Here is a 24,848-nt window from a genome sequence, read left to right as displayed (position 1 = left end):
AAGCCTAGTTCCTTTGGTTTTTTGTAGTTTGTAAGTCAGGTATTTCTCACCACGCCTTGCCTAAATTCCAATTGGCTAGCACTGTAAATGGCAGCTGTCTCAACTAATACGAAGTATTATTTACTTGTGTGTTAATGAGATGACCGTATATACGGCGTTTAATTGGTCAGTTCACCCTTGTTAGAACATAAAGTGGGCGTGGCTATTTAACTTAATTGTATATTTCTCTCTGAAACTCATGACCTACAATCGGAAGGTGTACATTCCCAGGTTATTTTGTGGCCAAGCCATTGAACCACATGACACGAAGCAGCAATTACCTTGAGACGTCAAATTTACTGGGCATTAGGAACAAACTTGTTTGCTTCAGTCAAACTTGAGTTTTGAATATCAGATCCAGCGTGGGCTATTAAAGCAAACCTTCGAGTTATTTGTTCTCAGAGCAAACAGAGATGTCGGCTGCCAACGGATTAATCGCAAGTGATATTCCTGAAGTTTTAAAAGCTTTGCTTGAATATCCATTTTCTGTCCTCCCGACGACCGATGGCAACGGTAAGGACATATAGCATTTTACCTGCAGAATTTAGCGAACTATTGTGGCTATGTTGTCTGACAGGTTCAATGAGAAGTCTATTGAAGGACCAACTGATACTTCTATATTTAAGGTGAAGTAACACTTCGTTTCTCGGAGACTTGGAGAATAATGCTCAGAAATACGCTAAAGAATCTGGAAATTCTGATTGCGTGGTTATAATTATGCATAGGTCTGGACAACGATTCAAGATCCCGCTCAAGATTGCTGCCTGTAGTACGATTTGTGAATTGCTTAGCAGGAGCTGTTAGCTGGAAGCAACAAGTTGCTTTTAGAGAATTCGAAATGTATGGACGTCGTTACCCTCATCTATACAGAGGACTGCAAAGATATTAAAATTCTGCATTGAATGTTGTAATACATTTTTCAGAAGTATTAGTATTTTTCAGAAGTTTCAGCTGATAATTTTAGGTTCAGAAATGGAAACCTGTGGTCTTGTTTTTTCAGTGTCGAGGTTATCGCCATCACCATTAGATCAGCTGACTTTTTTTGTTGTCGCTTGGCGAATTTCTTTACACTAGATTTACATGTGACTGGACAGGTGCAGCTTTGTACACTTACCGTTGTCATTACAATAGGACGGAAGGAGTGCCTTGTCACAATCCTATTCCAATCCTATGGAATCTCATTAGCCCATCTAGAATGTCAGGAATTGTTATACCTACATGAAAAGACACACACACACACACACACACGCTGAGACAGAGGCATAGCCGACTTACAAAAAGCACCTTAAGTTCATTTTCTGCGCCAAATAGATTCATTTGGTAGCCTATTGTCAAATACCAGCATTCATTTGTAAAAACCTGGGTTTACCCGCTTCTGTGTGTCAAAAAAGAACCCGCACACTTTTTAATGGCACCTGTGGTGACGCGGAGACTACGCGGACTCATGCTGGCAGCGCGATTCGTCGTCAGTTCCAATGCTGGCCAAAGTGGCTAGTGCATATCTGACATGGTTCTGTAGGCAAACATACAGTACACTTTCAACACTCGCCAAGGACAGTAGTAACGGACAGTTATCAATAATTATATGGTAATTTCCAGAACATTCTATGTAACTATAAAAGACAAAATAGCAGAAATATGTTGTCAATCTCTGAGATAAATGCCTTCATTCCTCAGCAAGTAAAGCTGCAAAGTAAGAAAGGCAATTAAATGTTATCAAGCTTTGTACAGGGTCTAGCTATATATATATATATATATATATATATATATATATATATATTAAATGCCTGTGCAGGAGCATGGTCCCTATTTTATTTATTTTATTTTTTATTTATTTTTTTGCTGTCACTTTCAGCTGGGCCAAAAGTGTGATTCAATACATTGAAATAAGTATCAGTTCTCTTAAAACAAACAGAATGATTTCCCATCCTGTTGGGAAATTAGCCCACCCGCAACAACAAAACTTATATAAACCTATTTCCTGCTCTGTTAAAAGTATCTGGAGACTGGAAATCCCAAGTCTTCAGAATCCCACTGGGCAGAAGTTTCAGAGGTTAAACTATATCTTGTACTGGCCCAACTTGCCAGGTGGCAAGTATTTTGTCCTTATTTGTAAGACCCATTCATTTCTACCACCACATAATGCAATTTGGTGTGCTTGCATCTGAAACATGCATTCCTTAACGACAGGTTAATTCTGCTCCGCAGTTGTTGGCTTTTCTAAAACAGGGACAGGGCAGCATGATGAGAATACCCGTAAGTGCCACAGCTTCAAGGTCATTTTGAGTAGGCCTACTGCTGCACACCACTGACCACTTAGCTTGGATTTACTGTGCTTACTGACAGCTTTGAAGCAAAGCTAGGACAGTGCGTAATAAAGACAAGTAAAATGGACTTAGACTATGTCATAAGGATTTCCAAGCATTACCTGAAATGAAAAACAAACAAACAAAAAAATGTGTTGTTTTGTAAACTAGCATAAGATTTATTCAGGGCTTAATTGTCTTAAATTTTGTCCTAAATTGTATTTAAAGATGCATGCCTCATTGGTTTGCATGCAATTTGCATTGTGCTTATTTTCCAGGGTAGCAGTGTACTATTGCTTACAAAAAGAGGGGGAGTTATGTTATGCACTCTCTTCCCAATCAATTTCTGTTGAACCTTGCTCTGCAAGTTTCACATGACATGCAGTCACCAGAACTGAAGTTTTTCTTCAAGAAAACTGTGATTTGGCATGATCATTCTTATGCTGAATTTTACAGTATGTCGTTATAAAAAAAGGCTACATTTTGGTGCTTGGTAAGGATTCTTGGGTTACATTCTGCCAAACTGTAACATGGCAGGTGGTCTATCAGCTCTCTCAATTAACCATTTTAGAAGCCATAGTTTGTCACTTTAAAGTGTATGATACCTGAATTCTGGCTGAGGAAAGGGTGAAACTGGTTACATGGCTTCTTTGTCAAACGTGCTTAACCAATGAATTCCGCTTCTTTCCTAACACTCTAAATGTAATTAATAATCGTGCATAGCCTACAGTCTCCTTTCGGCAGTGGCCTGACAGCTCGTTTTTCCGCGCTATTCATGTTTTGCAAGCCCCTGATAATGAACTGCGTGAAGACTTGGGGGAGGGGCGAGGGGGAAAAAAATAGAAGCGCTGCTGGAACTCTGTTCGGTACACAATGTTCTTTCACAGACCTGCTGAAAACCACACTGTCGCATCGCGGTCAGACGCGCGCGCGCACTCACAGGTTAACTGAGCGTTCTATAGGCTACCGTTTATACGTCCTTTGTGTGTTAAGTGTTCCTCGATTATTTAGTATTTTACTGTTAACTTCAGATAAGATATGGTTGTTCCTGGTGAGCCATAAGTTCAGGGTCCTTAGATATCAGCAAAACCCACAGGTAATCCAATGTAGGCTAAGGCGCATTATTGCCTGATTCTATGTTGCTTGGAGTATGACGCACTGGTTGGATCACGCCGTGTGTTTCTGCAAATGCGGGTTTATGTTTACTGCAAATATACAATGTATTATGGTTTGGACTGCAATAAGGTCGTCCACTGAGCTCAGAGACAAGTGTTCTGAATATATTGGTTATGTTTGTCCTTTGTAATGATGCAGTTGTATTGGAGTGAACATCCTTTCCCGAAATGGTTCTACCAAATATATAGCATCAAATTAGTATATCATTTATACAGTGGTCCCAGGGTGCGCGTGTACCCGTTCTTTCATGTGCCGTCGCCTTGGCACGCACGTGAAAGAAATCCTACCCCCTGCAGCCTTGCTCACTGCTCGCACGTGAGAGTGCAGGGGTTTCACGTGTTTTGCCACGCGATACGTTATTGGGCAGTAGAACATTTCTTGTACACTGTGTTTTCAATGTAAAGGGACATAAACATACTGGTGCGTACACGTGCACTTTTGTGTGGAAAGGAGGCTTGGCTTGGGCGTGTGTGTATTCTGCTACATTTAGCTAAACGAAAGCTTAAAGTTGAAAGCGCGCCGAAGTGGGTAGCTTGGGCTACGTTATTTACAATGCTGTAATTTGATAATTCACCAATTAACCAATTTTCTGTATTTGATACGACTTGGGTAGTTGTATCAATACATTGACCAAGTTTCGCTGGTCTTCACGCCCAAGTCTTCTGACTCCCTCTTATACTCTGTCGGGCTGAGTATGTACACTATGCAGACCGCATCCTACACATTGAATCTGTCTGGTACAGTATGTACCTTTTTGCTATCACGTTTCTCTCGGAATGTAGGCACACAGAACGTATGGAGGGGGATCGGCAACTGCGTCGACCAATAGGCATGCAGGATGTGGAAACGATGCAGCTTCGTCTTTGTGTTCTTCTAATATTCATGTACCAGGAGCGAACACGACCTATCCGCGCGGGGGCTGTTGAATATTACTGAGAGGCGGAGAATCGGGTCAATCGCAGGAGTGGCAGTGCGGTGGTGGTGTTGTTGTTTAGTCTAATCTTTGCTTTAGCAATTGGGTTCCCTTGAGCGGAGGTTTGGTAAATAGAACTTTAGCAAAGGAAAGCGCTTCACACCTTTGTTTCGCATTCATTGACATACACGCGTACAAAACGGTACATAGCTGATCATGCCCGTAGAATCGACACCTACTATCGCAGTGGCACCGGAGCGAAGCTCCAGTCCACAGAGGTCGTTCCCTTTCGTTCTGAAGAAGATCATGGATATTCCCCCACCAAATATTCTGGAGGATTGCGATGATGGTAAGGTAATATTTCACGAATATTTTATGTGCATGGAGCATTGGTGCGAAAGCAACAAAGCGCTCCAACTGAGAGCATGGCAGAAGCTGGAGAACTGTTATTTCTGAACGAACAAGCCAGACAGATACTTGCAGAATGCTGTTTGAATGAGCCTAAATCAGTTATCGAATGGTTGCTAGTTTTTCTACTGAATAGTTAATTAGATCGGCAAGCTATTCTGTTATTTTTATAATTTTATAGAGACATTCGAAATCGTTCGCATGCTTGTGTCAATTCCCGGAGTTCTCGATTATTATTCAGAGGTAAATGAATGCCATTATTGAAAAAAAAAATATTAATTAGAAATTTTAACGAATGCTTTAGCATTTCTTTTTAGCAATGAAGATAATTTATTTTACGTTTTGAGTTTTCTGTCCAGTGGGGAGAGTGGATCTCAGTGCACACTATTGAGTCTATTTGAATTTTCCAGCCAGGAAAGTTTCTACATTTTAATGCTCAGTTTTACCCACTCAGCAGTCTATCTTGCACCCTGGCTTATGATTCAATAACCCAAGGGTGTTTCCTGTTAGTTTCACACAGTTTGACGATTCCGTGCATAATGAAAGTGTGTCACATTAGAAACATTTAAAGCTTTAGAAAGCAGAAACTTTCATGAAATGTATGAAAAATGTGGACTGTAATTAAACTGTAATTTGCTCCACAGACTGAAATGTGCAAGTCAAATAGCTTTAAAGTAACATTTTGGCACCTTTGCCTAAAGGGTGTCTACGTAATGTTCAGGGATGTCAGGAAAACTAGCACTGTGTGAAGTGTTTTTGCCATTATTGGAAGCACTAAATTATCTTTTTGTGTTGACAATCTCTTTAGAGTACCCCCGACTCCCATTGTTATGTCCTGGACTGCTCTCCCTTTTCCCTCACCCTGTCTCATACCTTCAAACTGCCCCAAACTTGACTAAACACTTTACCTATATCTGACCCCCCCCCCCCCCCCCCCCCCCCCCCCCCCCCCCCGCCCCGCCCCATTTCTCTGTGTCGCACTCATTCATGTCTCTCTCCTTTTGTTCAATTGTGTTTGCCCCCTCAGAGAAGGAAAAGGGTAAACTGTGCTCGGCAAGCGATGGAGAGGGCAGGGGCAGTGGGGGGAGCGACGGGCTGGGGGGCACAGGCGGCGTGTCTGCTTCCCTGACCCCCGCCATTTGGGACAAGACCATCCCGTACGACGGCGAGACCTTCCACCTGGAGTACATGGACCTGGACGAGTTCCTGCTGGAGAACGGGATCCCGGCTTCTCTGGAGGAGGAGCTCCAGAAGAACCTCAGCACGGAGAGCCCCGAGCAGAAGGAGACGGTCCCCCCTGCCACTGCCTCCAGCCCCCCCACCGCCTCCAGCCCCACCCCTACTCCCACACCCACCCCCGCCCCCACCCCCACCCCCGCCCCTAAAGACACCACCCCCGTCTCCCTGCTCTCCTCCGTGGAGCTGGATCAGGGCGTGGATGACCTCCCCGTCTCCAAGACCTTGAATGCATCCACCACCAAAACCATCGTAGGTGAGGGGCTGGCACATATATTTACACGCACACACACACACACACTCGCATATGCACACACACTCACACTCACACACATACACACACACACACAAACACATGCGCGCACACACACATACACACGCACCACACCACACACATACACACTCACACACACGCACACCACACCACACCACACGCACACACGTGCAGGTTAACTGCCACACAGGTGCACTAGACTGAAACACAGATTAATTATTTATATGGAGCAGACTGGGGCAATTCCTGAGGGAGGAAACTGCAGGTGCCTGTAGCCAGGTGCAAGTGAAACAGTATAACAGCCAGGTGTGCAACCTGGAGGCGAGGAGGGTTACTCACGGAAAGGCGCTAACTGCCGCTTCTCTGATCAGAGGTGAACAAGGAGAGGGAGCGGGCCACCCCGTCGCCGATCAGCCCGGACGACGTGGTGGTGGAGGTGAACTTCCAGCCGGACCCGGCCGACCTGGTGCTGTCCAGCGTGCCGGGCGGCGAGCTCTTCAACCCCCGCAAACACCGCTTCTCAGAGGAGGAGCTGAAACCACAGCCCATGATCAAAAAGGCCAAGAAGGTGTTTGTGCCCAGCGAGCAGAAGGTAAACAGGGTGCGTGTGTGTGTGGGCGTGTGTGAGTTCTGCTTGCGCACAATGGCCTTAGAAATAATGCTGGGACATGTCTTGTGATGAGATGCCATGAATGACATTTTCTCTCCCATTTTCTCTCTCTCTCTCTCTCTCTCCCTCTCTCCCTCTCGCTCTCATCCCTGCCCACTCCCAGGATGACAGGTACTGGGAGAGGAGGAAGAAGAACAACATGGCGGCGAAGCGCTCGCGCGACGCCCGGCGTCTGAAGGAGAACCAGATCACGGTGCGCGCGGCCTTCCTGGAGCGGGAGAACGCCGCGCTGCGGCAGGAGGTGGCGGAACTGCGCAAGGACTGCGGCCGCTGCAAGAACCTGGTCTCCCGCTACCAGGCCAAGTACGGGCCCCTGTAAGGGGCGCCTGGCAGCCGTGCGCGGGGTCGGTCGGCCCGGCCGACGGGCGTCGACACGCTGACCGATGCAGCTTCAACAACAGACATCCCGCCGTCCCTTTTATTTACCCGCCCCACTTTCAGACCGCTGTGTCGCTTCAAAGCGACGTCCACGGTACACGCGCGACTCAGACGCGCGCAGACGCAACAACCCGCCGCCGGCGCGCGGGAACACGCAGGGCGAGGTGCTCGCTCAAACACACACCGCCGCACATTCAGGGGGTCCCGCCGGGCGCCGGCTCTCATTAGCATAAACAAACGCACACGGAATGCGCTCATGGCACCGTACAGAATTGCCAGAGCAGGGTGGCGCAAGGGGGGCAAATTATTACACCTTACCGCCAGCCGGCCTCCAGAGCCGAGGAGCGATAGGTCTGAACACGCTGTTGCCTGAGCTCGATTTCATTTAGACAGGTAAACCATTAAGGCAATACTCTTTCAAAGCATGAACACTTTAAATACTGAATCGTGAACCTCGTCTTTTCCCCTCCTGTCTTCCGAACTCTTCTGTGGTGACTGGCCTTTTTTCTCCTCTGTTAAAAAGCACTGCTACTGAGGTGAGCGGACAATAGAGAGTAGAGACTGACTGGCAGGTTGATTTACTGATTCAGAGCAAACAACATGGTGAAATGACGCAAGATTAGTGGGTGGGTTTGGGAATCGTTAACTGAAAGATAAAAAACTGGAAGTTTGTATCCCACTGCCACGTTAAACGTCAGCGTCCTGCGAGCTTCCCTTGATATTTTTATTGCTGAGTGTTCCTTCCGTATTTGAGGGGAAGTAAAATCGGGTTAATCTCACAGAAGTATGTGATTGTTTGATTTGGTTTTATTGTATATAGACTTTTTAATTCTCTAATGCACCATATTGTGTGTGTTCTTGTTTTTTTGCACTTACCAATTGTAAAATCGGCAAGTTGAGCGAAAAGCGTAAAAGACGAAACGAGGAGTTTACGGGCGAAGACGAGGAAAAGGCTTCTTTTACTGTGACACCTGGGGGTTGTAGTTTGAAATAGCCTGTCCTACATTGAAGCGACTCTTGTTCCATTTATAGAAATGTTTTTGCAATAATTTAGCTTTCAGTCCAACTCCTCAGTTTTATAAAATAATTTTTTTGGATGATTTCAGAAGAGGAGAAGGGTGGAGACTGTTTCTTTTATATAGTGGATGAAGTCAAAGGCAGGGCTTTCATCATGCTTATTACAGGTGTATATAGATGAGTTTTCTTGTGAAAATATACATGTGCAGACGGGGCAAAACATCATTCAGAGTCTATGTCACTTCAACGGCAATTTTGAGAGTGCTTTAGCTTAGCCTAGACTCCATGCTTTAGCTTAGACTAGACTCCATCTTGAAATTACCCATTTATTTACACAAGATAGCCCTATAGCTATTTTAGTCATAATTGAAATGTCATATCTTTGATTTTCTCTACCTTCATATCTTTTGATTTTTCTCTACCTTCAAGAAAAACACAACTCTGTCGTTATATAAACCTTTCATTGCATCAGCAATCGTAATTATGATAAAGTAACGCGGAGGGAGAGGCTTAAATGCCGAGTCTGTCACATTTCAGTTGTTTCTGCCCCCGTACGCTCCATTGTTTGTAAACAGGAAACTCATCTATAATGTTAGTACTTTGGTTTATTAAGGTGCTAGTAGGCCCTCTGTAACAGTGTATTTTAGGAAGACCTTTATATTTGAGCCTTCTCACAAGTAATTGCTCCACTTCTGCTGGGTTCAGACCCTTGTAAATAGCTGTTTTGTCTTGTTGTTTGAAATTGTCTGTTTTTTCAACAAGTGTGACCAGTTGGTCACACGTGAGAATTTAACTCTTTACAAGTTATTTACAAATGTACAAATATTTGTCTGTTGAACAAATGGCCATGATGAGTGCAGTGGATCTGGTTGGAATATATAGTTGTGTATCTCCTATTTCTAACAATATTCATTGCAAAAATTACACAAAAGTGACCTGATTGAGCATTGGATTCCATGCATTATGAAACTGTTAGTTTGAAACGGGTTCTTTAATCTTAGGACTGGAGCTGGTCTGTGTTTCTGGGTTTCAGTTCTACCTGATCTCACATTTACCTCATTGAACGCTTTCATTAAATATGATATTTCTTTGAACTGTTAAAAAGGACTCTGCCATGGTTTTCGTAAAGAATTTGTGGAAGGAGATTGTCTGAATGGACTATTTTACAGAATTTACCGGGGCAAAGCCACAAAGACTCTTGGTTCTCCATCTCCCACCGACCAGTTTACCAAACTCTTATCCTAGTCCTTTCTGTTATATTGATGGGCAGTGTATGAGGGCAGAATTTATAGTTCTCAAACAGAACCAGTTTTTTCAGGGTGAACTGTGCGTGTATGTTAAAGGGACCCAATCCCTTGAGGTGTCTTCTGTTATTGTGGCTCAGTCGTCTGTGGAGATACCTGAGGAAATGTCCCAAAACCCTTGGTGCTTCCAGGCCAGAATGGCAGTTCATCTGGGACAATATTGTGAGTTTATCTCATAAAATTTATTTTCAAAATGAGAATGTAATCACCTCAAAAGGAAACATGCGAATTTAACTTTGTGCTCCAAAACTCAACAGCTCAACTCAACTAATTACCTTGGACAAAGGATTGGACATTTAGAAGTTGTCTACCACAATTCTCTTGTTGAGGGATTGTGTTGGTGATAGCCATGGTTGGTCCTTAGCAGAGCTTACAACTTATTAAAACATGTTTGTGCATGCTAACATTAAAAGTTCTCTAGTGGTAGCCAATGTATTCTGTAAAAAAAGTTTGCCAAAGTTTTTTGAAATTTTAGGGGGAAGGAAGGGGGTTGGGTTGATGTGATTGAATTTACCAACTGCACTGGGCTGTTTCGGTCAATAGATTTTTTTTGGAAATCCATGAAAACCCTTTCTGAGAGAAGTCCTCTGGTCTTTCTCAATAACTTGTTTTTGCAGGTCGGTTTCAGACCTCTCCATTCTCAGTCATAGGAATGGACCCCATTAGGTGAACCGAATGCAACACAACATAACCCTGTATAATACTAGGCAACACATCAACCCAGCTCATTACATAGATGGTGTGAGGTCAAGGTTTTGTGAGGTAACTTTTTAATGTAACCTACTTACTGTCATCAGTCAAACCCTTTTCATGGACCTTGAGTTGAGTGAGAAGCAATTCAAAACAAAACAAACAATATTCAAGTATACACCATAAATATGGAGTGGAGCTAAATCAAGATGCTGAAATTACAAATCATTACTTCTATCCGGAATTTCCAATTGCTGGACATTGCAATCTCTTGTACATATTCGCATAACAAAGTGGTAGTGAATGCTAAATGCATATTTACACTGTACACATGGGATGGGCATATCAGAGGTGCCAGAGAATGCACTGTGTTGAAGTTGTTGTCAGAGATCAGGAAATAGGCAATATAGACTCATGAGATGCAGGTTTTGCCTTGAAACTGAGGTTCCTATATGTAGCAGTCAAAAGTTATGGCGATTTCACAATTAAGTTTTTTCTTCTACCTTTTTATATAAAAGTATACTAAACTGTATGTCTCACTGGTGTTTTTTTATTTGTCCGATTTTTGACTATTTTGGAATGATATTCTTGGAGAGGGCGAGATTTTTCTATAAATATATTATTTTGCATTTTTTCTCTGTGCATTCTGTATTTGATAGTGTGACCACAGTATGTCATTACTGTTCTGTATTGTCCAAATTAATAATAAAAATGAGATAATGAACTGTTATTTCATTATTTTGTTAGTTCGCCTTCTTACTGCCCTTCTATTGCACCATTTCCTGTGTCCCTTCACTTGTTTGAATCAGCCTTCTGTTTGGTGAAGTTGAGGGTAAAATTATTTGGGGACTGAACTTTTAGCTGAGACTTTGCAGATTTGAATCTCAGGTAGGACCCTGCTACTGTACACTTGTATAATGTACATACCCTGAAACCTGAAAAAGAAATCCAGCTGTATTAATAAGCATTATGCATTAATATAGGCTGTAGAAACTGCTCTAGATCAGGGCTTCTTCGAACAGAATATAAACTACAAGGAGCGACTGCTAGACAGACACATGGGCGTCCACAGTATCAGCAACGCAAGAGGATGAAGGAACGAGTTTCATTTCACTGAGCAAAATGTGGTGCCCATTCATTTGATATTCACAGTTGCCTGGCCCCACCCCCTTTTTATTATTCTGAAGGCGTGCAGTGGGTTATGTAATTCGCTCACAAGGGAAAGATGTTACATAAGGCCTACCTCAAACATTAGAGGCTGGAGGGAGAAGAGAGAAGAGGGGATGCAAGGAAAGGAAAGATGAGGTTGAGCGATGAGTGGAAGACAATATTCGAGAAAGACAGAAAGCTGATCTGACTAAATACAGCCATCTTGAGCAGACAGAGCAGTGGAGAGGGGGTGTCTAAAAAGCTGGAGGCTGGAACTCTCCTAAAAATTGTAAAATCAAGACATGCTTCACAAAAAAGTTAACATACAGCTAAAATCCAATTAGTCATAGACATTATTTACAATGAAATATTGCAACTGAATGTCACATAATTTAGCAGAGGCAGTAGTGAGTTGAATGCATGAGATAAATCATAGGACTGCTTTTGTGTGTGAGTGTGTGTTGGGGGGGGTTGAGGTACCCTTCAAATGGCGAGTAAATCAAGTACATATAAGAATAATACAATTCTTTGGATATGACAAACATAAAAAGGTCTAAATTACTGTATTCACATATTTTTCATTGAACATTTGGAAGTAAAAACAGATTAAGACAAGACAAGTAGATTATTTTTCATGCTTATTTTTGTCATCATTTTTTTATTACAAACTTAAAAAAAGAATCCGATACAATAAGAAACTGCAGTAGTTTGTCCCTTGGGAGGGAACACAGAAAACAGGTCATTGCATTTTGCTTGGGAAAGGTCCATGTCATCCTACAGGGTGTTACAGATCAGATACAAAATAGGGAAATTATAATAAAATACAGGCAAAAAAGAAAACACTATTTGAATACATCTTTCATTATAGCTATTTTTCTTAAATGTTATATTTTCCATATAAAATTAATCTTTTTCAACAAAATTGTTCCAGATAGCAAACCAAAATACAAGAAAATAAGCTCAAGATATGAGATACGAAGAAAAAAAAACACACATTTACTCTGTTACAGTCAACACTGGTGGTACAAAGTCCTTCATTCAAAGCAAATATAGGTCATATACAACATACCATCTCTCACCACAACCTCAATATTTGTTAAAAAAAAAAAAACTTAAATTTGTGATGGCATGAAAAGGTGTTTCCAATTTCCAACAGAAAACTATGGAGGCTTGTGAAGCCCAAAAACCACAGCTTCCATCAACAGTTTTCTTTACTATAGGTCTTTTGTATCCACCATCCCATGTCAAATGTGGTTTGCAGCAACTGAAGATTCTTCTCCAGCTAGCCACAAACAACACTATGCATCCTGTGCCAGCCTTATAAACGGAATGTGATCTCAATTTGATTAACTGGGATGATCAGTCCCCCCCCCAATGAAGTGCCTGGGAGTTTGATCAATGAGACCAGGAACACATTTTGGCCTTCTCAAAGTCAAAGTAACCGGTAAGAAGAACCACAAATGGTTTTACTGAGCACAGTAACCTCCCAATGTAGCCCTCTCTAGATCTCTCTATAACCAAGGTGGACTAATACGGACCACGTCTCGGTCGAGCTCCCCACTTTCACGGCACACTGAAAACGGGCAAGCGCAGAACAGCCCTGTCACAGGGAGGCAGGCCAAAATCTGCAGGGGGACACGCAAGCTGAACACACCCACTCTGGATCAGGAGCACTCTAGCCCAGGAACAGGTACAGCATGGCTGTGTGTGTGTGTGTGTGTGTGCGTGTTTGGAGTGGGGGGAGGGAGGGGGGGAGGGAGGGGGTGAACGCAGAAGCTCCGAGGCGTGAAATGAAATGATTATGGAATTCCGCTGGGACGAGAATTCCGTGGCGCTCTCAATGCCGATGTGGGTTCGACGGCAGCACAGAGGCGAGCTCTGCGAGGCGGAACTACGGAAGGGGTGCAGGGATACAGAACGGAGATGGAGGGCAAGACTGAACTCTCTCCGGAGGAGAGAGACGCCGACAGTACGCAGGGAAGTGGGAGAAAGGAGTGGCCTGGTCACACAGACGAACAGAGAGAAGACAGTCAGTACAGGGAACGGGGGAGTCACGTGCTCCTTTTTTTGGCTTTAACAACGGACAAAAAAAAGCAAACAAAAAAACCAAAGGTGGTGAAAAAGGCGGTAAGTCAGGTATTCAGACTGCCTGGGACACAAAGACATCCGGACACTCCACTTATGGAGGTTTCGTCTTTGTAAACATCCGTGTCTTTAAACTCAACAAGAAACAACTTTACAGACTACATTTACCCGTCTTTTATTGAACAATTTCTGTACAAGGTACGATACACATTCAATACTTTTATTTTATATACTTTTAAATTTTTCATGTTTCATCTTGCATATATATTTATATATTTTTTGAAAAAATAACTTCAGCACGTAAGAAACTAAACAATGAAAAAAAATTCTTAATAATGTAAGAAATATATACATATTTATACTGGTATAGTATATATCTCTTACCTTTACAAACGTTCTAGATAATTCTTTGAAAAACACACAGGAAAAATAGAAAAATTGTAAATAAATTACAAATAAATGTAAAAATGCATCAACCCCCCCTCCCCCCCCCACATCTGTACAGAAATGCAGCCCTCTAATCCATCCAAAACTCCCTGCCCCACCAAAAAAAACTAACACAAAAACCTGAAATAAAATAAAAACAAACTGCAAGAGACTGACAGTCGTTTAGCAAAACCAGTATGAGCACAAGTCAAGGGTCCTGTATGTTTTTAGCTTATACACGCAGGTTTATGGGCACAATTTAGAAAACATTCAGCTCAGAGAAGGGTCATCCTCACCCCTTCCATTCCTCCCTATTACAAGACATTTCTCTCCAGAGACAGCTCCACAGATCATCACCGGCCTTTCAGCCCTCTCCACGTTACGACAACATGTTTATTATTACTATTATTATTATTATCATCATGTTAAAATCCATTCCATATACATTCCTGTACTCTAGAGACGCCTGCGGCAGGCGATGTGAAAATGACCGGTCGCCGAAGGGATGCGATCGCTCTCGGTGCAGGAGAAGTGTGCAGCAGCAGCAGCCGTTTGTGAATAAAGTGCTGTGTGGATCTGAATGAGGTGGGGGCATTTGGGCTGCCTCTGCCCTGGTTCTGTACCATCGCCCAATGGGGACATGGCTCCTTTTCACCAACTATCAAAGTGGTCTGGCAAAGGTATCATATAAAGTGACTGGATATAAATCACAGGAAACATTCACAGTCCCGACATCAAATTAAACACAAAATAGGAAAATATAACATCACAACGATTCATCACATCCCCCACCCCGCCACCCTCTCCCCCCCGTGGTTTTCAGGATTCAAGCAGCAACTGTCAGAGAACATAATCACAAGACCAGAGAACTAAAACAGGAAAGAGAGGGAGAGGGAGAATCCTAGTTTACAACAGTACTGAAGCTCTGCAGAAACGCGTTCTGGGTTTTAAGCCCTCAGTCCACGCACTGTAATTCCCATAGATCTCCTCCCTGTCCTCCTCATCAATCTCCCTCCATCTTTCTCCTCCTCCTCCTCCTACACTCCTCATTTATTAAGATCTCTCCTTAACTGTCAATGTCATGCAAAGCCATTTATCACAATCACCACTGGTCACTGGTCAACTGTGCCCAATACCCATCCATCCATCCCCAGGCTCTTAACTTCAGACACTTTTGCATGCAATCGTGTGTGTGTGCGCGCTTGTGTGTGTGTGTCCAGCTTTCCCACTGTAAGACCATCTTGTCACACTTCCTCCATTTCAGCTCTAGCTCATTAATTCTCCAGCCCACAATACAGTGTTAGTGTTAGCCTACCTCCCACCCTACCCCCCCCCCCACCACCCCCCTCACCATTCTGTCCTACTTGCCCTCTTTGCCCTCTGTAAATCCCTGCGACTAAATTTCCCCTTACTCTGTCTTCATTTCATACAAAATGTCAGAGCAGATTTTTCACGTATATAAAAGAGGTGTTGCTCAAGTCCCTCCTGACACTGCAGTGGAGGACCATGGACATCCACTGTTCTCTGACTGCAGTTCAAAGCCACGTATTTGTGTTGCGCTTAAAAAATGCCAAGTTTCCGTAAAGTGTAAATAAGCCACACGACAAAGCAAAGAACACTGGAGTGTCACCGCCCGCTTCACAGGGTCGTGGCAGGTCCGCCGCAATTTCATGCTAGTCGAGAAGAGAGCGCCGCTAGCCGCTAGCAGCTGTACCCATCGCCTCAGACCCACACAACCAGTCTGTGGGCCTGCAGGCCCTGGGTCTTATTTCACAGCATTATACAACAGTGAGAGCTAGAGTGCTTCACACTGTTTTGCCCAGGGGAAATGCACAAGGTCGAGCATCAAAAAAAACCCCCAAGGGGGTTATATACTATCAAAGTTCAACATTTAAACAGTTTAACATTCAATGCAAAAAACGTTCTGTGCAGCAGGAGACTGGTTACTCCCCAGGCGAAACAGAAACTAAAAATCCTTCCAAAAATTAGTACAAGAACATTAACATAAACAGCGATTTTCACAACATATGATGGTGGTGGTCGTTTTATATTATTTCTAAGCTGTAATATTAGTAAGAAGAAGGTTACAAAAAAAAAAACAAACAAAAAAGCAGTCTTTATGAGTAAATGAGCCAGAATTAGTCCATCACCCAAATAAACATGTTGAGCTGACAAATGCAGGCCTTAGTTGGCCAACACCACAGGCTGGAAGGCCTGGCTAGGGTACTGCAGGTTGTACCCCCCCAGCCCCTCCACAAACGGGGGCTTCTCCAGGTAGGAAATCCCACCGCTGCCATCAATGATCCCCACGGCGGGGCCCGGCGGGGGGCTGGAGAAAGGGTCGAAGGTCGGGTGGGAGTGGGGGTGGGCAGGGTGAGGGTGGGGGGGCTGGAAGGCGCTGGCATGTGGGGGCAAGGCGGGGGCATCCGTATCGAAGTAGAGGGCGCTGGGGGAGGCAGGGTAGACAAACTCTTTGGCATTGGGGGAGAGCTGGCTCGGGACCTGACCTCCCAAAGAGTGAAGGGAGAGAGAGAGGGCCTTGTGCTTCAGCAGCCCTGGGGGGGAAATGGTGGTGGGCGAGCGGGATAGCATTCTAGGCTGGGGGGGAACCCCGACTCCCGACCCCCCCGCTGATCCTGAACTACCGCATTTCTTCATCTTAGTGGAGCCAAATTTAGTGGCGGCGAAAGTGGCGGTAGTGAAGGTGATGGGCTGGGGGGGTGGGCGTGGGTTGGGGGGAGCCGGAGGCTGCTGCTGAGGAGGCAGGTAAGAGAGGCCAGAGCTCGGGGGTGGGGGCGTCGAGGTGTTGGAGGAGTGGGCAGTCAGACTGTTCGGGGTGCTAGGGGCTGGGTACCCAAATAAGCCTGGGCAAGATGTGGCAGAGAGGGGCGTGGGGGAGCTGGACAGGGAGGGCAGGACGGGAGACACCTGCCCACCAACTGGCACAAAAACCTGAGCCTCTGGGTTGAACCCCAAACTCTTGCCCTCCTCCACTTCCAGTTCCCCTTTGCTCCCCCCATTAACCCCCTCTGGGCGCTCTCCTTCCCTACCCAGGCTGGGGGGATCCTCAAGATACAGCACCTTCACCGCCCCCTTCTCCCCGATTTGGTAGGATACCTCATAGGGGTCGATCCACACGCTCAGCTCTGGAGGTACATTGGCTCGCACTTCTTCTGTGTCCAGGCCGCTTCGCCGAGCGGCCAACTCCACCACGGGGTCTGGAGGGGCCCCCAGGTGCAGGCAGCGGAAAGCGGACCCCCGCAGAGGGGTCTCAGGGTACCAGTGGCCCTCGAAGCGAGACACCAGAAGCCGTTCCAGCTCCTCCCCAAACAGGTCTGCGCGGCGCCGGGGAAGTTTGTTGTACAGGTAAGACACTATGAAGTTCAGGGCTACTTTCACCTCCAGGTGCATGGCTGTGTCAGTCAGGTGGCGACCTGGTTAAACCAAGATACGGCACAAGGAGAGGCCTATGAACACCAATCTAACGCTCAAGTCTTTACATCCACATTGTATGTGCATTTCAGTCTTATCTGGACTACATTTGCCAACAGAAATGTGACTAATGCAGTATTAGCAGCCTGCACCATATTAAAACTTGTTGCTCTGTCTGGGTTAACGAGCAGTACAGTTGTAATGCCACCTTCAGGAGAGCAGAGAAGAAGACCTTGAAGTTATCTACGGTGTGTAAACCTGAACTGTCCCCTCCCTTATCTCACTTACATATCAAGCACATAATGATGTCAGTAACCTGGCAGAGAAAGACAGGGCATTCCAACCTGTTGGAAGTAGTGTGGCAGCTGCTGTCAGCTGAGCGTCGCTATCAGTTAAGCCTCCCAATGTTGTCAAATGTTCATTGCTCCCTTCCTCGAAAAGGTCTAAGAAAAAGAAACCAAACAAAGGTAAACAGCAAATATAATTAGAGAAACATGGATATCTGTAATGAGTGACAATGACAAAGAATGAAACCTTTAAGCAGCAGACTGTGTTATGCATTTGTTGTTTTTTGTTGCGATGTACACATAAAATGGCAGAGGCTCGGCAACCCTGTGGCAACTGCACTCCCCAAAATGCATTGGACAGTTGTGTCATTTACGTCATCATTACGCGTGCACAACGCAGAGCATCCGCCTCCGCATAATCAAAACAATAGCAATCTCATTGACACGAACGTTGCTATTATTTCTGTGCGAATACAATTCACAGACCAGTTGAGACCATACATATTTGCTGCCATTGACAAGTAAAATTGTATTGGAAATATGTACAAAAGAAGCAGGAATCGTAACAAAAATTGGAATTCACGGTCGGTCATTGAATGGAAAGGTGACATTGTTGTTGCTCCAAAGCCAGCTACACTGCTAGCATGTTAGCGGTTGTGCGGTGAACTTGCCAGATAGCTAGCTCAAGCAGATGTACGAGGAGATATAACCGTATCAATAGCACAGATCCTGGATGCCTATAGTTTGTTTTGCTGGGTACACAATGCAGTCGGTGACTACAAAGACGAATAAGTTAAACTTGCTTGCTAGCTAGCCTGTCCACAGAGAAGGATCTACGACACCGATGTGCGAAACAATTTTGCGATACACATTAGCTCGCTAGATAAGCTTATCCTAACCCTAACTAATGACGTATCTTATCGATCCGTAAGCTTCATATTACTCATTCACCCAACCTAGCTATCTTCTTATTTAGTATGATTCTGAAGATTATTCATGTGCCCATTAACGTTAACCTTTAATAACAAAATATTAAAATACACACCTAGCAAGTACAAGTAGCTACACGAGCATACTAGTCACCATCTGTGTCGAAAATGGTGGCTGTGTAATTAGCAAGCAATCGTTGGCGATACACGGAGTAAGCACTAAAAACTCTGCAGCTCGAACGCGCAAATGCTACCTATATACAAAAACATCCAGCATTATTTACAGTAGTTTCGTTTGGCTCAATGTCATTCAATGTCACTCCGTCAATGTCGTGATTAAAATACAAAACAGTTTCAACTTTAAAATGGGAGACGACATTTTTAAAGATTATTTAATGCACCGCACATACATCTAAAACTCTGACCCACCCACTGGAACGGAGCAAGTAGAGCTGTGGATTTATTTGCGGATAGAATTTTGCCCTAGGCTTAAATGGCAACTGTATTTGGATGTGACTTGAATAGATATGCGTTTTCCACGGTCTGGCAGGGTACACGTAAAATGCTATCAAGATTAATGCAATCTTGTCGCCTGAATTTAGTTCAAATCAGTGTTATAAAGTATACAGTAGCCCCAAAACCAGATTTCTGGCCTGTTATAATTTAATAGCCGATTGATACAATCATTGTTTGCGACAGTCCAGCAGCTGAAGGCCAGTATTATGACTAAAAGCTGAATCTAGAAATGTTTGGAACCGGAAATACAGCGATATTAAAAATGTATTTGTGCTTAAATAAGAACGATTTTGCCAAGTAAAGAAGTTGCATTCGTGTGGACTGGATAAAAGGGGGTGGGGAACACGCTACGTTTACAAGAAAATCCTCAACTGTACATCACAGATATACAGCCATATGCATAATTAATTGTGAGACCCAGAAGCATATAAATACACTGATAATAATCACTTTGAATTAGGCATTTAAATGACAGAAATGTAATTACGTGCGTTGCATCCGTGTCCTATATGGTAATGAATTCAGCCGATATCGATAAAACACCCTTCGCCATATGATAACACGAGGCACACACTTTCTTTAAACGTTATATTAGGTTTGCAATTAGACTTTTAAAGTAAGAATCCACTTTGCAAGTTTAGGTCTTACATTGCACAAAAATAACGTCCACAATAAAACATTTACAACCGTCCTCAAAAGATACGAAATCATTGGGCATTTGCTACATAAACAATGAGAGCAGTTTACTAGCGTATGTAGTATTTTGAAAAAATAAACAAAATAATAATATAACCAAAGGTGCTAATTACTTTCCAATGCAGTCAACATTTAAAAGGAAAAACATCCATTTTAAATGAAGTTAAAATGGCATTTTCAAAACACCAGATTCTAAAATGGTTGACAGCACCTATTATACATTCAGGCAAGGTTCGACATTCATTTTTTATACCAAGCAATGTTCCCAACCCACAAAACAGATATGATTGTAGGGAAATGCACCGTTTACCGCTGGAATATAAAATGTATGTAAAATGTCATACATGTTTATACGCGGCTGCTATGTATACTTACTGATGCCCAGCTTGTGTTCTGTTCCTGCGCTTTTAATTCCCGTAAGTGTAAGTGAAATGGCAAGGTATATGGCTTTGGAAATTAGCTGCTTACAGACAGTGCTAATGTCTTTTGTTTTGTTAAATTTTATTCATATACATTTATCGTAGAAGTGGGCCTCCGTTTCAACAACCAACGAAGTGCATATGAAACACCCAGAGGAAACTTTACTGTTTGACAACCTTGCGCATTTATACCAGCCTCTGTTGCCCGCACCCCCGGTCTGTGACGTTTTTGGGACCGGGACTACTTTCTATAAGCTTCCACGATTAACCCTTTGCACTGTGGCTTGGAGTGGAAAAAATATTTGTATAAATAATTCATAAAATATGTAAATAATAAACACAGACATAAAATAATATATTAAATAGTGCACATACCTACTGAATTAATTAAAGACGTGTAGGCATAATTTAAACAGAACATTGTGTGAGGTTTGTTATCAGAAGTTTAAGATTGCAGTCCACCAGCCTACCCACATCTATGCAAATATTTGTCACTTCCGTCCATTTAAATACGCTTGTGCTCATTTCACTGTGAACCTACATGCATTTTCACTGGTATCAAAGTGGCATATAACGCTATATCGCAGATTAAAAACAGGAACTGTAACCGGCCTCTAGTTTCTTGCGCGTCAGAACATTTATATTGTGATGGCTATACCTTGCCTTTTTGCTAAAAATACAAGCCATGATAGCAACAGCGCTTTCATTGGTTAAAGGGAAAGAGAGCCAGTAATATATTGGTTGGCAAGAGTGGCCAGTCAGCAGTTGGGTAAAGGAGCATAAGGCAACTGGACAGTGAGAGGCATTATGGGTAATGTTGTTTATGTCTGCACTTTTTGCACGTTGTCTTAGATTGGTTTGACATGGTTTTGCCACATACAGTACAATCTAATTACAAAAACTTTCCCTGCAGAAAACATTTAAGCGATACTAAACCAACCTCAGAGTGTTCAATAGCAACCTATTATTTGCATCAATTCTCTGCTCATTCAGCTGCAATTCTCTTATTTGCACTTAAAAGAAATTATGCACATGGCAGAACAAAAATTTATTTCAAAAACAGGTTTATTATATAATCACATCCTACACCTAGAAAAATGTAGTTTTTTGCAGAAAAGAGGCACAGGCCATGTTGTGTGACATGAATGCTATGAGAGTTGTTCAACAGTTGTGCTCGTGGTTTTGGCTCCTGAGTCAAACGCATCTGAATTGGTCTTTCCAAATTCTTCATGTCGATTGCCAAAACAGGGCCACCAGTGTTTTGGATGATCCAGATTCACCTTCCAAACAATCACCTCTTCTTGAAGCCATACTTTTTCCGTTCATAGAAGAGGTCAGTCTTGGAGCTACCCAGGTTTACAATCTTCGGGCAGCCGTCTCGCTAAGGGAGAAAAAGTTCAACATACTGTGAGTTCATGACTGGATGTGAAACTGTACATCTGAGCTACTGATCTCTAAGCCTGAAGGACCATAATCCAGCAGGTTTTCCCAGTTATTTAAACCACCAAATGCCCTAGAACTTGGCAACCACAGAAAAGCCTACAGAAGCTGAAAAGCAGGACTAGACAGTGGAAGCCTTTGAGCAGAGAATGTTTATACAGACATTTCACATTGTTGTTGACGTGTACTCTTAAACAGATACCGCTCAGAAACGGATGGCTTTAGAGTCAGGTATAATGCATTACATTTGTACATCATGTCAAGTCTCTCATTTAGACAAGACAAGGAAACATTGCAAGTATTTCATTATGCGGAAAAAAAACTGTTTTGATCCTTCAGTAGATGGTGATGAGGTACAGATTGTGAGGAGGGGGTATTTCAAATGTCCTTTTTGATAATCATGTGAAAGTTTCTTCAGATCATAATTCACAAGTCACTATAAAAAACAGGATTCTGATTTGCAGCAGAATCCTGTTTTTTATAGTGACTTGTGAATTATGATCTGAAGAAACTTTCACATGATTATCAAAAAGGACATTTGAAATACCCCCTCCTCACAATCTGTACCTCATCACCATCTACTGAAGGATCAAAACAGTCTTTTTTTAATCCAGTTGGGATCATGCTATATAAGTAAACCTGTGATGGTTACTGAATATTAGACCAGTAATATCAAGTTTTGGTTTTAGGAGGAATGTTTTAGGCATATTGACACTGACGATCAGCCTGCTGCAATTTGGATGCATGTCTAAAAAAATCCACATTGCAAAAATGAAATAGTATTAGAGGCCACTGTTTGCAGAAGGCACTATGAGCACAAGCACACTGCACTGACATCTTTCTCCTGGATAGTGCACTCCTTGCAATAGTAGGCGTCGGAAACCCCGGGTCCTCCACAGATGACGCAGCGGCCCTGATAAGAACCGTAGTTGCACTCGTCGCAGATGCGTACTAGTGTGCAGGGCCTCACGTACGAGTCACAAATCACACACTTTCCATCACCTACGAGGGGAATACAAAGACGACGACAAGAGTCAGGAGTAATTTCATAATTCCAGGACATGGAGCAAGCCTGAGAGGATGCTAAGTGATTTTGTTCAGTGAGAAATTAAATTCAAACTTCTAGCAACGCAATTTTTAAATGAAATCCCTTTCATTAATTTTTTTTAAAAACATGCATGCAAACACAAAGCCGTGAAACGCCAACATAATAATCACTTCAATTATATTAGTTTAAAAAAATTGTAAATTACTTACATTTTTCACATAATCGTCCGATGGCTGAAAAGTAATGAAACAGAACAAATTAAGTAATGCGTGTACATCCAGATAGGTTCACAAATTCTGTCCTGCAGAATTGTGTTGGTTTTTATTCCCAACAGATCTGCAACCATTGAACTGTAAAAACGTGTATATTGTTCTTGATTCTAAACATGTAATGTCTGTTGGGGGATTATTTACTACATTATATCAGAAATACCTATGTATTCCATAAAAAATAACTGTCTCGTATTTACATCCCAGGACTTAAAATCAATCAAGATCAACTACTGGGTTAAGAATAAGTTTTCACAAATATCCTCGATCATTGTGCTGCATGAACCGAATATAATTTCCCAACGCATAACATTAAACAAACCGAATTTTAGCTAGAGAAGTATTCTTAACATCTATTCACACATAATTTAAGACGTCATTTAGGTAGCTAAAGTATAATCACAAACGAACATTGTCCACGGTAAGCTTACTGAGTAGGCCTACGTTTTACTTGAAAAGCAAATCAACTAACATTAGCTGCCAGGCTAACAATATAAGCTAACGTTACACCGGTGTGCACTGAGCTTAGCTTGAACTAAAAATTGGCCCAACTTGGAATATGTCGAAAAAACAAGAATTAGCTGGCGAACTATACCAGTTAAATGACTACTATAACGTTTTCACTCTCACCAACTCCAGCTTGTTTTCTACAAAAGATGAGATCCGGATGATGCTTAGCCATTTTGAACTGCGAGCGAAGCCGCGACGCATGTCGTACGCTTATCTACTCTGACCTATGAACTTTAAACTGTGCTGCACAGGAACCAGATCTGTAACGAAAATGATGACACCGTGTTGCTCTGTGCACATGCGCACTGTTACAAAATTAATACTAGGCCTACGTCCTAAGGTTTATTTGTCCATTCTTCTTTCCTTTTCTATTTCACATAGATCATGTTTATAACATTAACATCATCAGGTAATGTTATGAGAACGTGCATAAAACATATCTGAAAACAAGAAGTTAATTAGCTGGTTTTGGTAGCCTCACAACATGGCGACTTGTTATGTCAAACACCTCTTCTCAATTCAGTAAAAGTAGCCTATTGGTTTTCATGTCACATATTTTAAATAATAAATTAGCTTGCTAATTAATATCCATTACGGTGGAAACATGCATTAAAAAGAATATTAAATATCTATATTTACATGCTTGTATGTAGGCCTAGTATGTACTTATGTATGTTTTCAGCATATTTAAATTGGCTGTACTGCTTTTGCTGGTTTCAGAATTATCTCACAGACCATACTCGGCACATATCATTGGAAGACAGTAGGCCTAGGTTATAATGTAAAAACAGTTTTAAAACATGTAGGCTACCTCGTTGGTCTAATCCACGACTACTCCTTTAAGCATTTAAAATATCATGTGTATGCAGATGATGCTGTTGTCTATGTCAGTGCATGTGGAGGTGGTTTTCAAAGACTGAATTTTAATGAAATATAAAGAAATCATTCTTAAAGTGGTTCTAAAAGAAACTTGCAATAATAATAAAAAACGATTTTTGTTATTAAATAGCCTACATAATGTTTTCCATTAAGTACACGTCCAAACTACCAGTCTTTCTGTATCGTGAAATTACTTATATGCAAGGATCAGCCTGGTTTAAATCCAAGAAACTATTAATTGGGATATTTGATTTATTCTTTATAATGGTACTTCTATGGACTACTAACACTCCCTTTTTTACTTTACGTGTCTCTCTTGAAAAAAGATTAAATCTAACATCTTTACATGTTA

At 42.6% G+C, this 24,848-nt stretch overlaps 3 protein-coding genes across 4 annotated transcripts; 1 reads left to right on the top strand and 2 right to left on the bottom strand.

Annotated features, from left to right (window-relative positions):
* Positions 1-235: 235 nt before the first annotated feature.
* On the top strand, positions 236-11,142 carry tefb (TEF transcription factor, PAR bZIP family member b). 2 transcript variants are annotated; one of them, XM_035398398.1, is made up of 4 exons: positions 236-552; positions 5,870-6,334; positions 6,724-6,944; positions 7,126-11,142. In XM_035398398.1, exons 1-4 carry the CDS (start codon positions 453-455, stop codon positions 7,339-7,341), a joined length of 1,002 nt encoding a protein of 333 aa, XP_035254289.1. In that variant the 5' UTR covers positions 236-452; the 3' UTR covers positions 7,342-11,142. The 2 variants fall into 2 exon arrangements, with proteins under 2 accessions (XP_035254289.1, XP_035254288.1); XM_035398397.1 differs by lacking the exon at positions 236-552 and adding an exon at positions 2,776-4,783.
* Positions 11,143-12,185: 1,043 nt separating this feature from the next.
* On the bottom strand, positions 12,186-20,553 carry LOC118217005 (protein Tob2). The gene is made up of 3 exons (XM_035398724.1): positions 20,307-20,553; positions 17,848-17,946; positions 12,186-17,505 (listed from the first exon to the last, which is right to left on the bottom strand). Exon 3 carries the CDS (start codon positions 17,480-17,482, stop codon positions 16,256-16,258), a length of 1,227 nt encoding a protein of 408 aa, XP_035254615.1. The 5' UTR covers positions 17,483-17,505; positions 17,848-17,946; positions 20,307-20,553; the 3' UTR covers positions 12,186-16,255.
* Positions 20,554-21,397: 844 nt separating this feature from the next.
* LOC118216175 (PHD finger-like domain-containing protein 5A) lies at positions 21,398-23,862 on the bottom strand. Its single transcript, XM_035397237.1, has 4 exons — positions 23,738-23,862; positions 23,048-23,071; positions 22,626-22,792; positions 21,398-21,731 (listed from the first exon to the last, which is right to left on the bottom strand). Exons 1-4 carry the CDS (start codon positions 23,787-23,789, stop codon positions 21,642-21,644), a joined length of 333 nt encoding a protein of 110 aa, XP_035253128.1. The 5' UTR covers positions 23,790-23,862; the 3' UTR covers positions 21,398-21,641.
* Between the last annotated feature and the right edge of the window lie 986 nt (positions 23,863-24,848).

The sequence above is a fragment of the Anguilla anguilla genome, chromosome 17, assembly GCF_013347855.1.
Source record: "Anguilla anguilla isolate fAngAng1 chromosome 17, fAngAng1.pri, whole genome shotgun sequence".
NCBI classification, from domain to species: Eukaryota; Metazoa; Chordata; class Actinopteri; order Anguilliformes; family Anguillidae; genus Anguilla; species Anguilla anguilla.
Note: the sequence above shows the minus strand (reverse complement) of the source record. Positions and strands in the feature narration are given on the sequence as shown.